This window comes from Leucoraja erinacea, chromosome 8 (assembly GCF_028641065.1).
Source record: "Leucoraja erinacea ecotype New England chromosome 8, Leri_hhj_1, whole genome shotgun sequence".
NCBI classification, from domain to species: domain Eukaryota; kingdom Metazoa; phylum Chordata; class Chondrichthyes; order Rajiformes; family Rajidae; genus Leucoraja; species Leucoraja erinaceus.
The window spans coordinates 60337000-60355081 of NC_073384.1; the positions used below are offsets into that span (position 1 = coordinate 60337000).

At 36.9% G+C, this 18082-nt stretch overlaps 1 protein-coding gene across 15 annotated transcripts in view; it reads right to left on the reverse strand.

Moving 5' to 3' along the window:
- Positions 1 to 771: 771 nt before the first annotated feature.
- nrxn1a (neurexin 1a) overlaps positions 772 to 18082 on the reverse strand; it is a 1388176-nt gene continuing 1370865 nt past the window's right edge. For 14 of the 15 annotated variants that reach the window (XM_055639808.1, XM_055639806.1, XM_055639818.1 and 11 more), the window contains 2 exons: positions 15622 to 15709; positions 772 to 4100 (listed from right to left, as the gene is read on the reverse strand). In XM_055639808.1, the coding sequence (XP_055495783.1) occupies positions 3814 to 4100; positions 15622 to 15709 (375 nt within the window). In that variant the 3' untranslated portion in view covers positions 772 to 3813. The remainder of the gene's footprint in view (positions 4101 to 15621; positions 15710 to 18082) is intronic. The other variant, XM_055639810.1, reaches the window with a different exon arrangement.

Here is an 18082-nt window from a genome sequence, read left to right on the forward strand (position 1 = left end):
AAAGTCATAATAACCAGATAATCTACATTTTGTGAAATTGTGGGTTGACTATTACACAGGGTTATAATTATTTTTGAAATTGTGCCTTGTAATCCTTTAAGCTCACCTCTGGAACAGTTAAGGCATTACTTTAATATCACAAGCAAAACATAGTGCAGTGCTGATATTTGGCATTAATGATATCAATACAACTACATTTTGGAAGCACTCGTCACCACACAGCTGTTACTATGCAGGTGGAAGTAATAGTGAACATGTCCTTTCCATGACAAACCCTGGTAACTAAGTGTAGAAACAAGGAATTGTAGATGCTGATTTACCAAGGAAAGACACAAAATGGTGGAGTAACTTAGTGGGTCAGGCAGCATCCCTGGAGAACATGGATAGGTGTCATTTTAGGTTGGATCTCTTTTTCAGGCTGATTGATCAAGTGTCTAAATGCAGATTTGCTCGTTCAGATGGTAAAAAAGTGACAAGGGAAAAAAAAGCAAGCTATTAGGTCACTTGCATTGACGTCTTGTATCAAGCTCATCCTTTTCTCATGGGAACTAATCAGGTTGTATAAAGAAAACAAGCCCTGTTGCTATCCAATATTTGTGACTTCATTTGTGTAAATAACAGGAGTGTCCGTATCCATGTATGAGAAAAGAGATCTTCATTTAACTTCATTTATTGCAGAAATGTAATGTTACACCACCTGTAATAATGGAACTGCTCCTGAAAATATGTAAGATTTGAAATTAAAGGAACAAAATAATGTACGTCACAAGGTTTCTATTATAAGAAACATTTTATTAACAAAAACAGTAAATTCCACTGGCTTAGCATTTTCAATAATGGTTAACTTGGCTTTTGCAACAAATTTTTCTTTCAATATTTATCACACAAAGCACTCGAAGATGGGGCTTCAGAATGGTTTTGCTTGTTTTATCTTGTTTGAAATGTATCATTCAGAAGTAAAATTTCATACTGCTTCAAAACAAGAGTTTGCCAAAACACAACACATTACAGTACCAAACAGTATCAACCAAAATGAGATTTAAAAACTGCCATGCTAGGGGCTGTAGGTAGTCTGAGACATAAGAAAATGTTGCTCGTGTGTAGCTAGTAAACCAAATTGTTGACTAAATGGATATAACTATCTTGGCAACGTGAATAGCTTTAAACTGTCCAGTTTGTCAAGTGCAAGTTATCTAAAAATATCATTTGATGTCTAGTTCCTATTCTAAAGTTCCTACAGCCACTTCCTGTGTATCCAGGTCGGTCAGTGTCTGTAATGAAAGGTTCTGCCAAAGTAAACAAATACTTCTATATCATCAGTCAATCTTTCGTTTGTCGTATGAATGTTAATACATAATGTTAATGACCTGCCTCAACCTGGATCTAATTTTATCACCTTGGCATCACCGGGACATGTATCTCAATGACAGATTTCTACTCTGCAATGAGCTACGATTGTGCTTGAGAGTTAAAAATATCAATCCTGTAAAGCAAGGCGCTCCTCATTATCCACTGAACCATGGCAGATTGATGGCGTTTTCCTCAGCCTCATTAGTCGAGTGTGTTGGCTAGTGGGGGGGGGGGGGGGGGGGGGGGGGGGGGTCCATTGTTGAGGAAATGAATTCTGATTTCACTGCGAGCCTTGCTTATAAAATTGACCCATTTGATTACCTCAACTCTTTTTGATGCCAATAGAAACTTATAAAATGTTATTTGACATTTCAAATTTTATAAATATTAATATGACCAAACATCTATGTAGGAATCTGGAATATTGGACCTTTCCCCCCTGTTTTACTGGAGCAACATTGGAACTGGCTTTAAATGCAAATATATTATAGTTGAATAAAAAATGCATGTAAATAAATTCTGACAAATGGATTCATTGACACTTTCAAGGGGATTCATTCTCCATGAACAATTTATAGAATGGATGGTTGTTAACATTTTACATTATAATCACATTAAATGGAATTGTTATTTCAGTTACATACAACTTTCTGACTTAGGTCATATCTGCTATGTTCCTCTTTTTCAGCTATTTCGGACGAGAAGGCACCTTTCACTCCAAGGTAAAAACAGAATGGAATTTATATATATGAAATGTTTTTGAAGTGGCTGTTGTTAAAGGGAGTGTACAACTCTAATGGATTATTTTAAATGTCGCAAGGGTGGCTATAGCAGTTGGCAAGAAGACTATTTCTAACTGATTGCCGACACAAGTTACAATAGTTCCTGTTATGTTGTGGCCCCAGCTGTTTAAAGCTAGTTTTAAATTCTTCCTTCCAGTTTGAACACCTATTTCCTTCCAGGAAGACTGTAGCAATTCAGCTGCTTTACCTTGAAGTACGCCCATAGAATCTAATATATTCTCTTTGTATTTGATTACATACATTACAACCAGGTTTATTGCTATGGAATCACCAAAAATAATATAAAAAGCTAAATAATGAGTTCTGAAGGTCTAGATATTCTAGTTTTCCATATATAGGACTCTCAAAGCTATAAAATGAAACAACTTCAATGCTTTAATGCTAAAACTTTCAACTTTCAAATGGGAGAAGGAAATATTTAAGTTTAAAAAAAAAGGAACTGTACTTTCTGCAGTGATGCTGTGGATATTTAGGAACATTTCCATGTAACAAAGCACATTGACATTCAACAACATCAATATGATATGAGTCTGGCAACTTAAGGAATGATCAGATTTGTGAAACATTTTTATTTTTCTCGTGGAGAAAACATGAAAAAATTAAGGTGAATTTATTGAAACCTATTTCCATTGGTATATCTAACAAAGATTTCATAGTATCAGCCACCATTTCAGTGTAAAACTTGATTTGTTTCCCACACAACAAAACCTCAAACAGAAGATATTACTGTCTGAATTACAAAAATGCAGCTAAATTATATTTACATCCACATGTTTCTCTCTTACATGTATGGTAGACATTCATTACAATGGAAATTAACAAAAAGTTTGAGACTATTAATGCTGCAAAAACATTATCATTGCAGATCTCATCAACAATTTCAAACCTGTCTATCCATAGCTACAGCTATAACATTGCGTTTACCAAAAAATGTCTGGAGAGCAGAGATAATTGCATTGTCTATACAACAGGCTATAAAACATCACTCATCACAGTCCAGAAAGCACATATACATGTTTGTATAAATGTATGTAATAACATATTTGCGTGCATGAAAATCTTCAAATGATTGTATCTATGCTCTCTTTATTTGTATATATCCATGCCTTATATTTCCTGTGGATGAAATTAAGGCGTTACTTCTTACAAACAGAAAGGGATTATTCCACTTTATACTATTAACATTAGTCTTATGTTGTAGCCAGTACTTAAACACAGGTCTCCCATGGATGTAAAGATGATTAAACCCATTGATGTTGAGGGTCTGCTAACTAACTTTAAAGTTTCTGGAGTAATGAGACTTCTGTCACATTGCAGAATTGTTTTGCACTTCGGCTGAAAACTCAATGGTAACAGGTAGATTCTCTGTGCAATGTTGTAATACTCTTCTTGATGAATGCTTCATGCTGTTGCCTCCACAGTAAAGTTCAGACAACGAGAAGACGGAGCAAATGAAAACACTGTGAACAAGTAGGAGACTTCAACCACCTTGAAATGTTAAAGCTTACTTTACAAACAGCTGTCTTTCCGTCCTGATTATACATATTGTCTTTCATCCCATGTGCTTTGCAAAAAGTAAATCTCAGTTTTATCATGTCTTTGATAAAATGTCGTTTTTTAGGTTTCTCATTTTACAGGCTTCCTTCTTCTCAGTGTATGATCAGACATAGTACTCTTTATCTTTATTCTTCTTGTTTTTGCTTGAATTTTTGGCATTGTTCACCTGCTTCTCTTTCACTACAGCCCCATTGGACTGAGCGGAATTACTGATGTAGTTTCTGCTCTCGTCCACATGGTAGGAACCTTCATCTCTATTCCTGTACTTGTACATGGCATAGAGGAGGATGAGAATGCAAAGAGCAGCGGCTGCCACAATTCCAACCACCATTCCTGTGGTGCTGCTCGATTCACGAATCACTTCTGCTGTCCCTGGGAAGCCTCTGCCACCTGGTCCAGTGGGGTTTGCTGTGGGGAGATCATGAAATGTGCAGGAGGTTATTATTGAACTTGTGATTATCTGTCATCTGCATAATTAGGAAATAGGTGAGCAAATACAATACGGAGTCTGGGAGGGGTTTCAAGCCACAGTTATGTTTTAGGTCCATTATTATCACTCTTAGCTACAGTGAAATGCTTTGTTTTGCATGCTATTAAATCTGATAATACTATACATATCAACCCAAACTCAAGTAATTGATTTAATTTAGTAACGGAGGTAAGATTTCATGATAAAAGGAAATAAAATAGTATTTTTATTAGTGCTTCCAAATACTTTGTTAATTCTGCCCTCCTTTGCTCCTGCTCAGGTGTTTGCACTTAGAAATAATTTCAATTATAGATTCAGAATCATCTGATTTTCAAGATTAAGTTGTTTTAAAATATTCATTGCCAAAAGGTAGATCATTTTAAGTTGTTACTGTCATTGAACTTTAACCAAGTATTAAGTGAACAAAGGCTGAATCAGAGAAGTGAAAATTTACCGCTTTCAACTATAATAAATTATTATTGGCATCTAGTGACAGAAGACGAAATTAATGTGGTAAGCTAACAAAAAGATTCTTAAACTGTAAATAATACCCATTAGAAATAAACACCACACAATTACGTACTGAACAGAAATGTCAAAGATCGAAATTTGTTAAAATTCAGAAATATGCAAGCACATATTGTTGCGTTTAAGTTATCCAATGTTAATGAAATCTTCATTCTTCAAAAGCAATCAATCAGTAACATTTTAACATTTAACAAAGTGTCAAAAAGGAACACTTACCATGTGGGCCAGTCAATAGATTGTCACCATGATTTTGCATGAAGAAAAAAATGAAAGAAAGTTGTAAAAGAATGGCCTTGAAACATAATCACATTTTTTTTCTTACTGTATTTTAGAATGAAGGCAAAATCATATATTCTCTTAAAATGTGTCGCATTTTTCAGCTTAGTTAATATATTTTTCAAAGTATAATAGGATCTAATTATCATGTGATTCATATACATCCACCTACATACAAATTGCCAACATTATATTTCAAACACAAATGATGGGTCATAGGTGGAAACTTGCTTTACTGTTCTAATCCACTGGAAAGTCTGGAAGAGCCTAGCAGCAAGATTGCTATTTTTGGTTCTTTAAATTTTGGTTCTTTAAATTAATTCAGAGGTCAGTCAGTAGCAATGCAGCGTTACCCCTTGCTGGTTGAAAATAAAACACAAATCTGTTTACCTGTGAGGTGGAGTCAGGAGAATTAATCCTTTCTCACTGCCACCAACATACCTAGCCTTTTTCATAGTCTTCATATTTTGGGTGATAATAAGGAATAAAGAATTATGTTGTATTCTAAAACAGCAAATTGGCAAGTTAGGTTTATGAAATGGTCCGTCAATCTGCCATTTTGTCTGAACTATTAACCTCTTAAAGGGCACAGAAATTACAATTTAGGAAGACAGGGCATTTAGGCATAACATCTAAATTATTGAGAGCTAAGTGTTGGCCTGGTATATGTAGTTGTCTCAGGAAATAATAATTTTAAAAGTACTTTTATACCATTACAGCTACCAGCAGAAATCTTCTCCAAAACCTCAATGCACTATTGTGCATAACTCCCTCTGCAAAGAATTTCATGTCCCATCTGGGACACGTGACAATAAAACTCACTTGACTATAAATATTTACTTATTGTTCCCTTGCAGACCACGATCTACAACTTGGGTCTCTAGTGAACCTTGTTGTCACTTTATCAGTAAGATAATATATTTCTACACTCAAATCTCTTCCATTTCTCATCATTATTTGGTGCACCAGATTTCTTTGAATCTCTTTAAAACATTAAGTGTGTCATGTAATTGAAGTGTGGTTTAAATGTACTCCATTATTGGCATGAAGGGGGAAAAAAATGCTTTTTAACATTCTTGCAAATACCTAATTTACAAACAAGAATCAACAAAATTATTCACAGAAAATAAAGATTTAAAATGAAACAATGCCTATATGGAAAATAATTTAGGAAATAAATTTTAGAAAAAGCTACTTGTAATACTTTGACCTTGTCAAAGATCAAGTTTCCATTATAATAATGAAAGGGATGTTTTTATATAATGCTTAAGAAATTAGCTTACTTTCATTCTGATATAATTGTGTGCTTAGTCATGAAATTCAAAGCTGGGCTAAGATGTTAAACTAAGTAGAAGGCCCAGTTTTACCACTATTCTCATCAACAGGGAGAATAGAATTTGCAATGGCTTATTTCTATCCTTGTGTATATTTCAACTATTGAATTTCATGATGAAAGCAAAATGTAAGTTACATCAGTAAAATTACTCCACGTGTACACTAGTGTTTAAAACAAAGCTATAGGAATGAGGATAAATAGCTTCAGACCAAAATGCACCTGCAATTACATTGTAAAGTTGGGATATGTAGGAACCTGTATCCCTTTTATGCAAGACTCATAATAAAAATGTTTTGCTGCACACGGTGTACAAAGTTTTACATGAAGTAGCACAAGTCTTATAAGAAAAAACTCACACAACGACCTTTCCTCCACATTGGAAACAATGAAGTTGGTTTGTGGAGTCTAATTTATGCACCATTTAAAAAAAAAATGTGACCTTTCATTCATTTGTGTAATGGTACCTCACCATGGGATTGCCCGCTAGGTTCACAAAAGCATAGTAGACCAGGTCAGTGCATGGGAGGTGGTTATGTGGTAGCTCAATTATTGCCAGGAAAATTATCGTGGATCCAAATTACAACCAAGGGCAACACAAAAATATTTGATGATGAGGATTAGAAAATACCTGGAGGGTGTGTGGCAATGACATGAAGGGTAGAATATAATAGAATGATTGTTAATTTTTAGCACTGTCTCTATTACAAACAACACAACAAAGCTCTCATTACAGCTTCCACTGACCACACCAGTAAATTTACCAAGGCAGGTTTTGGTTAAAAACATTATTAATTTATGACCTATTTCTGTTTTAGGTTAATGCAGATTGATACAGTTTTCTCTTGTGTGAATGAGTTCAGCCGACTGGGACAACCTCCTTAATACCATAGAAAGCTTAATTATGGAAGCCATATGGATTCTCCGTTTACGAGTCATTTACCTAAACAACATAATCACCTGATTAATGAATATAAGTAATAACAAATAATTTAAAACTGTATTTGAGCAGATTATCAGTATCAAACTACTATGTAATTTACAGACAACACCCTCCTCCCTTTTTGACAATTCACAACTCTTCAATCCTTTCATCTCACAGCTTTGGTCTTTTCATCTACCTATCAAAATCCTCCTCACCAGTATCCACCAATTACTCTCCAGGCATTGTCTTGCCCCTCCTCTCTTTCAGCTTTCATACTCCCCACCACCAACACAATCAATCTGAGGAAGGGTCTCAACCCAAAACATCACCTGTCCATAGATGGACACAAAATGCTGGAGTAACTCCACAGGTTAGGCAACATCTCTGGAGAAAAGGAATAGGTCATGTTTCAGATCGAGATAATGAAGGGATTCGAATGGTGAAACTAGCAAGATGATTAGGGTGGGGGAGGGACAGAGAGAGAGAAGAGGATACAAAGGTCACTTGAAAGTGGAAGAATCAATATTTATACCGCTGTGTTGTAAAATGCCCAAGAGAAATATGACGTGCTGTTCCTCCAATTTACAGAATGGCCCTGGGCCTTGCACTCAGAGATAGAAAAGGCTCATTGATACCTACTTGGATTCTCACTTCATCACTGTCATGATACATAAAGTAGCTGGTCTTAGCTAAATAAAACAAAGATTAAGGATTATATCTCGCTACCTGGTGCCTCATAGCTCCTGATGAAGGTTATTTTGTACTATGTGATTTCATGAGCTTCAATACTGGAAGAAATGTCATGACCTTAGAACTGTAAATGAGTGAGTTGAGACATTAAAGTTTACTCCTGAGCTACAGTAATTGGACAGGAAAATTACACTCTCACAAGCTGTACAAGTGGGAGTTGTTTATTGTCTTGCAGCTGTTCTGAGTTAGATTTGTACTAATAAATCAAGATGGCACTATAATTGGACACCATAGATGCACGATAAAACAATGTTACCATAGTCATAGAGGCCAAAACCAAATTTCATGGTGTTTAACCTTAATTATCTTCAATTACAATGCATTGCCAGACCTAGAACGTCACCCTTTCCTTCTCTCCAGAGATGCTGCCTGTCCCAGAATTTATTGGCAATTTATGGCTGTTACCACCTCAAGCAAGTTTCCAAATGGTATTGTGCTCATTGGTATTGAGTCTGACTTGAATAGAAAAAGACCTGTCCACAGGAATATTTACAAATACAAATGGGCAAGAGCTGCTGCAGATTTATAGCATTCCTCAAGAAAATGCAACCCATGCCCTTTTAACAATATGGACTAATAATTATATTTTGATCTACTGAATGTTTATAATCAGCAAACTTCCCTGATTTGTGTAATAGATCTTTATCTTAAATACTTATTTTCAGGATTGATGGGTGTACAAAACAAAATAGTGAAACTTTGTCACTTATGGTTAGAACAACTAGGGACCAAGCCAATACCATGCTGATGAAAGTGTTTTAATTTGACCTGCTTTAATATGTAGGTATCAATTCTTAGCCTTTAATCCAAAAGTATAAAAAAGTCCAGTAGAGCCAATATGAAACTAAAGTCATATCATTGCAATTCAATTTAGTGGAAATTAAAGGCAGAACTATAATCTTTACATTATATTTCTCTTATCCATTATGTCTTATTAAATTAGTTTCCAAAAACACTGAATTAGACTAATTTGTAAATCCAGAAAGAATCAAGCATATTGTAATTTCACAAGTTGTAGGCAGTTAGTGATGAAATGTTGTGTTACAACATTTTATTAATTTACATATATTAATTTTAGCTGACACTAGTGCAGGTGAGAGACTAATTTTAAGGATTATCAAGGAAGGTCACCTTATTCAATAGGAAGATATTTCTGTTCTACAATTGTAATATACTATACAAGATTGTTCAGGTGGAAATGACCCAGTGCAGATGCATCCAGTGGATGAATATAGTGGGTTTGGTTCTAACTTCCTATCATTGATCTGATCGGAATCAAAACATGTTAAGGGCTTGTCCCACTTGGCGACTTTTTTTGGCGACTGCCGGCATCATATCAGTGTCGCCAAAAGATTTTGAACATTTCATATTCCAGCGGCGACAAAATAAATGTTGCGACACTTAGAAACACCGTGCATCATACGTCGTCACCGCCACATCACGCCGCAAATTATTCGGTGACCTGATACGGCAGTCAATGATGCCGGCAGTCGCCGAAAAAATCGCCAAGTGGGACAGGCTCTTTCGTTCTAGATGTCAATTGAAGTACTTGTCTACAATCTTCTGAGTTGTGTTTATCTACTGAGCTCATTGATTTCTGCCGGTTTATTAGAAACTGGATGTTCTTTTATTAAATGTCTAAACTGGAATATACAAATTTTAATGTGCTGTGCATTTTACAAAATGTTCATATAAATGTCAGCTTCTTTTTTTATAATGTTTTATTAAAACTGAACTAACCTAAAATGTTACTATTATTAGATCAACAGTCTTAAAAGGAAAGGCTGATATAACTTATTTTACACATTGCTCACATGCATCAAATTGAAAGGCTGCACATTAAACAACTTGGACAGGCTTGGATAGAGTGGATGTGGAGAGGATGTTTCCACTAGTGGGAGAGTCTAGGATTAGAGGTCATAGCCTCAGAATAAAAGGATGTTCCTTTGGGAAGGAGATAGGGAGGAATTACTTCTGTCTGTGGAATTCTTTGCCACAGAAGGCTGTGGAGGCCAATACTATGGATATGTTTAAAGCATGGATAGATAGATTCTTGATTAGTATGGGTGTTAAGGGTTATGGGGAGAAGGCATGGGAATGGGGTTAGGAAGAAGAGATAGATCAACGATGATTGAATGACAGTAGACTTGATGGGCCGAATGGCCTAATTCTGCTCCTATCACCTTATGGCATAACTTCACCCCTACTCATTTTCTTGAAAGTCATTTCACTGTTTGTGACACACTTTCAGAGAATTATGTACTTGCATTCCTGAGTTCCTCTGTTTTGCAACTCCCATCATTCACTATGAAGATACTACTCTAGTTTGACATCCCAATATAATCTAATACCACCTGATACTTCACCTCATCTGAATTACAATTTATCAGTAGTACCGTTTACTATTTATCGGCATTGTTGATATCGATGACAAACAACAATGGACCCAGCACCGATCCCTGAGGTGCACCAATGGTCACAGGCCTCCAGTTTAAAAAACTATTTCACCATCACCCTCTACTGCCTATCATTGCCAATTATTGTATATTCTTTTTTTTCTTCTATATAGACTTGTTGATATCTACAATGAGCTGTCAGGTGGTGGAGGTAGAAACAGTACCAATGCTAAGAAAGAGCTGGGCATAGAGGGATATGAAAACAGTGCCGGCACATGCGATTAGTATCCCATTAGTATCCCATGGTATCTCATGGCATGATAGTCGGCATTGATGTAATGGGCCGAAGGGCTTGTTTTTATGCTGTACTATTTTCTGACTATGCATGTGTGATGCAGAACCACAGGGTCATTGGCTACACTCGACAACCAGAAGTGTTTTTAACCAGGAAGGACTGATGTAAAAAGTGAAGTGGAGCTCTTCTGCCAGAAGCCAGAGTAAGCTGCTGGTGGAGAGTTCATGGAATCACAACAAATACTGTTTTTTGGCAAACAGAAAACAGTTAAAAGCCCACTGAATAAAACAATATCTTTAATCTACGCTGCACCAAACTTAGAATATGATTTTGCGAAAATCGCTAAATTCTGACACAAAGTGTGCACTGAATTGGATTTTATTTGGATTGATCTGCTCCATTATGTTCTGCTCTATTGTGCTTTTATTTTACTACTTTGCTTTTGACTATTCAATAATTGGTTCATTTTGCCAGGCTACTTTCTTAATATATTTTGTGAACGGATATACATTGTCACAGTGCACAAAGGTTTCACGGTCAAAAACTATGCTCCTTGGTTTTCTCCAAAGAAAATCTCAGTTCCATTTTCTTTCCCTTTTTTCTATATATTCATATATGATTTCAGTGAAAAACAGTTTTAAAACCAGATGTCTTTTTACTTGAATCATTGCTGAACAGGTGGCAGCCATTCACCAGAGCTGTCTTTGATCCTTCCCTCTTCTCTTTACCATTGGAACTGCATTTTTTTTTTAAAGCCTTCAAATATTTTTGAAAGGCCCCGTGGGAGTCTGCATAAGTCATATCGGAAACAGAGCATTTCAGATTATAACCACTTGCTGTGTAGAACAAAACAAAAGGGTTTCTGCACACATGACCTCTGGATCTTCAATCTCTAGAATTTTCTTCTGTAATGGAATATTAACCACAGCAGCAATTTTAGATGCTTAGAGATGTCCCAAAACTCCCTTGATGAATATAAGGGTAAATTAACTAGGGTTCCTACTCTACCCAGCAATTACTAGCTTCTTCCAGGAAGAATTGGAGCCATACAGGCACAGATTAGGCCCTTCAGACCAACTTGCCCAAGCCAACCAAGATGCCCCATCTAAACTAGTTGCACTTGCCTGCATTTGACTCATTCCCCTCTAAACTTCTCCTATCCTATGTCTTTTAAACCCTATGGATGAAGGAGAGCCAGTGAATGTAGTGTATCGGGACTTTCAGAAAGTCTTTGATAAGGTCCCACACAGGAGCTTAGTGGGCAAATTAGTGAACATGGTATTGGGTATTGATATTGATAGAAAATTGGTTGGCAGACAGGAAACAAAGAGTAGGAATAAACGGGTCCCTTTCAGAATGACAGGCAGTGGCGAGCCACAAGGCTCGGTGTTGGGGCTGCAACTATTTACAATATATATTAATGATTTAGATGATGGAATTAAAAGTAACACTAGCAAATTTGCAGATGACACAAAGCTGTGTGGCAGCGTGAACAGCGAAGAGGATGCTAGGAGGTTGCAGGATGACTTGGACAGGAAGAGTGAGTGGGCAGATGCAGAAAATATGTAGATAAATGTGAGGTTATCCACTTTAGTGGTAGGAACAACGAGGCAGATTATTATCTCAATGGTGTCAGATGAGGAAAAAGGGAAGTGCAATGAGACCTGAGTGTCCTTGTATAACAGTCACTGAAAGTAAACATGCAGGTAGAGCAGACCATGAAGAAAGCTAATGGTGTGATAGCCTTCATAACGAGAGGATTTGAGTATAGGAGTAAAGGGGTCCTTCTGCAATAGTACAGGGCCCTGGTGAGACCACATCTGGAGTAATGTGTGCAGTTTTGGTCTCCTAATTTGAGGAAGAACATCCTTGCTATTGAGTCAGTGCAGTGTAGGTTCATGAGGTTAATCCCTGGGATGGCAGGACTGTCATATGAGGAAGGATTGGAAAGACTGGGCTTGTTTTCACTGGAATTTAGAAGAATGGGAGGGGATCTTATAGAAACATGTAAAATTATAAAAGGACTGGACAAGATAGATGCAGGAAAAATGTTCCCAATGTTAGGGGAGTCCAGAACCAGGGGCCCCAGTCTTAGAATAAAGGGTAGGCCATTTAAAAGTGAGATGAGAAAAAACTTTTTCACCAGAGAGTTGTGTCCCACAGAAAGCAGTGGAGGCAAATTCACTGAATGAATTTCAAAGAGAGTTAGATAGAGCTCTTGGGGGTAGCAGAATTAAGGGGTATGGGGAGAAGGCAGGCACGGGTTACTGATTGTGGATGATCACCCATGATCACAATGAATGGCGGTGCTGGCGTGAAGGGCCTCCTCCTGCACCTATTTTCCATGTTTCTAAATGTTCTAAATTTCCCTTTGAGAATAGGGAAGATTCAAACAAGAGGACATGACTTCAGAATTAAGGGACAGAAGCTTAGGGGTAATATGAGGGGGAACCTCTTTACTCAGAGAGTGGTAGCGGTGTGGAATGCGCTTCCAGTGGAAGTGGTGGAGGCAGGTTCATTGGTATCATTTAAAAATAAATTGGATAGGCATATGGATGAGAAGGGAATGGAGGGTTATGGTATGAGTGCAGGCAGGTGGGACTAAGGGAAAAAAAAGTTGTTCGGCACGGACTTGTAGGGCCGAGATGGCCTGTTTCCGTGCTGTAATTGTAATATGGTTATATGGTTTGTTATATGTTGTTTTTTCGTACCTGCCTCAACTAGTTCCTCTGGCAGCTCGTTCCATATACCGACCACCCTCTTGAAAGAAGTTATGATTACACTTGACTGATAACTTTCAATACTTCAATGTTGTGACTAAACATATGAAATATGTTCATACATGAAGAAAGTTAATATGGATGGGTAACTAGTGGATCTCTGCCTTGTGAAATTTTCTATTTAGATTGATTAAAGATTGAGTAGTCAGTCTGTAGGTTGTACAGAATTCAGATAAAATGACCAACATTCTATGTACTGCCCAAGATTCATTTATAGTCCAATGGAAATGAAGATTATATTACAGATGTCAAAGCAAGAAAGTAAATGGGAAATTAAAAATGGAATGGTGCAGTAGGTAGCTTTGATTGAGATAGCAGAGAATGGGGAGAGGGCATGAAAGGAGAAAGAAACAGGACGTCAGAGAGAAATTTAAAACAAGGGAACAATGTACTCATTGCAACTGTTCTAATGTGACAGTGTGAACACTTCCCAGTGATTGCATCCTTTGACAGCTCAGCTCAATGGACCAGCGAATTTGGCATGTTCCTTGGAAACTTTCTGCTGAGTGAATATAAATCATTCATTGGAAGTGAAACAGTATTTGTAAACGGTGGAGTTATAGTTTTAGAAACAAATTAAGTACAGAAAGGAAAGTGTGCCATAATTTTGCTTCAGTAATCTTTGTTTCATTTTAAATTTGCAGAGGCCAGCAGCAATTGTTGTTAGCTTTACTGTCTGCTCTGCAGATATTAGGGCATCCACTTAATTCTATTGAATTATGAACCTGCTAAATGTATCAAACTCAACTCTGGAGTTTAATATTTTTTAATTTATGCATACAGGACAGATGCTGGATGCATCTTTCAATGTCAAAGGAGCTTTAAAATGTGAGATATTTCTATAGAAACATAGAAAATAGGTGCAGGAGTAGGCCATTCAGCCCTTCGAGCCTGCACCGCCATTCAATATGATCATGGCTGATCAATCTATATAAATGTTTCAGAATGATTGGATATTGTTTGGTAAGTGCATGAATATTAAGCTATGTCCTTTTGTTTATGTGTATAGTATCTCAACACTTATCTCACTGTTCAATTAAGATTATGTGCTTGATGTGTATTTGTCTCTTGGTTCCAAGTAGAGACCTCACTATCCCCATTCAAATGGATGTGATCAGATAATAATTCTCTACCTCAAGACAGCACCACTGTAGTCATTGTGATTGACCTTATACACACATGTTGTCAACTATCCTCAGCTCGTTCATTTTTCTGGAGCAAATACTTCTGAAAAAGGCTCTCGACCCAAAATAAATTGATGTCTTGTCAGTGGAGCATCATTGCATTTGGGCTTCAAAGACTATTCCATTGAAGTCAATGGAACAACATTTCTGACGCTGAACGAAATATACCACTGGAACAATCTGTTGTGTCTGACTGGTGACGGATTATTCGGTATCTCTTTTTAATTAAGACTATCTGCAGTTTTGTGAAAAGTCTCATTTAATTTGTTTTATAGAAATTGCCAGTTATGAATTTATAGGCATTGTAGGTTTTATAGGTTGACTACTAAAATGTCCTCTAACAGTTTACCAAGTGGATGTTAATCAAATGCTCATCCCATTGTAAATCCTAAGGTAGACACAAAAAGCAGGAGTAACTCAGCGGGACAGGCAATATCTCTGGAGAGAAGGAATGGGTGACATTTTGGGTTGAGACTCTTCTTCAGACTTAAGGGTAAGGGAAACGAGAGAAATAGAACACATGAATGAAAGATATGCAAAAAAGTAACAATAATATAGGAAATTGTTAGCTGTTTGTTTGGTGAAAACGAGAAGCTGGTGCGAATTGAGTGGGGGAAGGATAGAGAGAGAGGGAATGCCGGGGTTATTTGAAGTTAGAGAAATCAAAATTCATACCGCTGGACTATAAGCAGCCCAAGCGAAATATAAATCCTGCTCTACTTACAACGTATTAATTAGTTATTTTTTCACTCCACTACTGGTTGATTGATTGATTAAAATGCCACGAGGCCGAATACATTTAAAGACAATACTGAATAATCCCTTCAGCTACAAAAAACAAGTAATCTAAATGCCGACAAGGACCTACCTCAGTAAATAAACAATGAAACCTCTTCCATTGACCAAACAGGTAAACAAAGCATGCAAACACACAATCACAGAAACACCAAGAATAAGTAATAAAAATGGACTGACCTAACCCACCTGAGCTTGGCTCACATTCATCAATGTCCTCATCATCGCTAGGACATTCAGCAGATGCAACCAACAGATCATCTGTGCTCTGTGGGGAAAAATAAAAACATTTAGAATATATTCCAAATAAAAATACACATGTTTAAAATATTGCAATATAACATCTGAGAATATATTCCATATCCGAGGAAGGTTGTGCTGGCTCTGGAGAGGGTCCAGAGGAGGGTTACAAGAATAATTCCAGGAATGAGTGGGTTAGCATATGATAAGCATTTGACAGCACTGGGCCTGTACTCACTGGAGTTTAGAAGGTTGATATTTACAGAATAATGAAAGGCATAGATAGAGTGGATGTGGAAAGGATGTTTCCACTGGTGGGAGAGTCAAGGACCAGAGGTCATAGCCTCAGAATTAAAGGGCGCTCTTTTGAAAAGGCAGTGAGGAGGAATTTCTTTAGTCAGAAGATAGTTAATCTGTGGAACTCATTACCACAGAGGACTGTGGAGGCCAAGTCAGTGGAAATTTTTCAGGCAGAGATAGACAAATTCTTGAATAGAATGGGTGTCAAGGGTTATGGGGAGAAGGCAGGAATATGGGATTAGATCAGCCATGAATGAATGGCGGAGTGGCTCAATGGGCCGAATGGCCTAATGCTACTCCTTTAATGTGAACTTGTGAAAAACAAAAGCCAGTCAATGTTTTAAGAACTGTTCAATTATATGTATTATGATTAATAGTTAAATGTCATTACCTCAATGATATACTTAAACAAACATTTTCTTCAAATTATATGCATAGTACATTTCTGTTTAATTGACAAGTGGTTTTATAGTTGTTTAGAATGTTCCAAAAATGTTAGTGCAGCAAACCGTTGTCTATTTTGATTTCTCAAATGACAGATGTGAATAAGAATTTAGACAAATTATTAATAATAATCCAAAAAGTTTAAAACTGCAGGCCAGCTAGAGATTAAAATACGTTTGTTTTGATCTCAAATAAAAGGGCTACACCAGATTTACATTTGGAAACTGAACACTTACAAACTTTTTCAAAGAGCACTTTGTCACAAAGAATGTGAGATTGTGTTAATTAAAGACAAACTGGAAGTGACTTGGTAATTAGGAACAATGTTACCTGTACATTGCTCACCTAAAATGCCCACCGAGATATCATTAGCTGTGCATTTTAAAAGACACCTCAAGCAATTTTGCATTTTTTACACGTTAAGTAAACACTAACAGTACATGGCTTTCATCCTAGTTTTATATCTAATATGCAAAACATGCACACATTATTGATGAATACCATCTTCACACATTACTACTGTAAAATTAACTTTTTCTTAAATATTGATTTGTTCTCAAGGGTATATGGGACAAGTGCATATTGCCCTGAAACAGAAAAACAATTTAATTCATACAGCTATTTTAAGAAGTGCAAGTCATTCTATGTTATCAGATAAAATATAGTCATACAGGGTGGAACCAGGCCTTTCAGCTCAATTTGCCAACACCAACCAACGTCTCATGTACATTAGGCCCCTGTCCCTCTAAACCTGTCCTATCCATGTAACTATCTAATTGTTTCTTAAACTTTGCAAAAGTCTCTGCCTGAATTATCTCATCTACAGCTTGTTCCATACACCACCCTTTGTGCAAAAAGGTTACCCCTCGGGTTCCGTGGGGTAGAGGGATGAGAGGGATAGACAGAGTTGACGTGGAAAAGCTTTTCCCACTGAGAGTAGGGAAGATTCAAACAAGGGGACATGACTTGAGAATTAAGGGACTGAAGTTTAGGGGTAACATGAGGGGGAACTTCTTTACTCAGAGAGTGGTAGCTGTGTGGAATGAGCTTCCAGTGAAGGTGGTGGAGGCAGGTTCGTTTTTAATCATTTAAAAATAAATTGGATAGGCATATGGATGAGAAGGGAATGGAGGGTTATGGTACGAGTGCAGGCAGGTGGGACTAAGGGGAAAAAAATTTGTTCGGCATGGACTTGTAGGGCCGAGATGGCCTGTTTCCGTGCTGTAATTGTTATATGGTTATATATGGTTATATGGTTATATGGTTCCTTATATGTCATATATAACTGCCACATAACCACCCAACTTCTAAACCTTGATATTTTATTCATTAATAGGTATCAAATATTGACTATTTTGTTATCGTAGGGAACAAGCTCACTACTTTGGGAAAGTTATTGATAGATGATTTTAAAGAAAGGAAATGGAAGGGCAGGAGTTTTAATTTATATGTTGAGCAAATTTTCTTCATTATTACATCTATGCCCACAGCATGTAGATATAATCATGAAGAAGGCATGCCAACACCTGTGCTTTCTGAAAAAATCAAATGGATTCGACATGTCACTGAATACTCAATCAAATGTGTACAGCTAGACTGCACTTAGAAGCACAGTACAAATGATCCTGACCGGTTACATCATGATCTGCTATGGCAA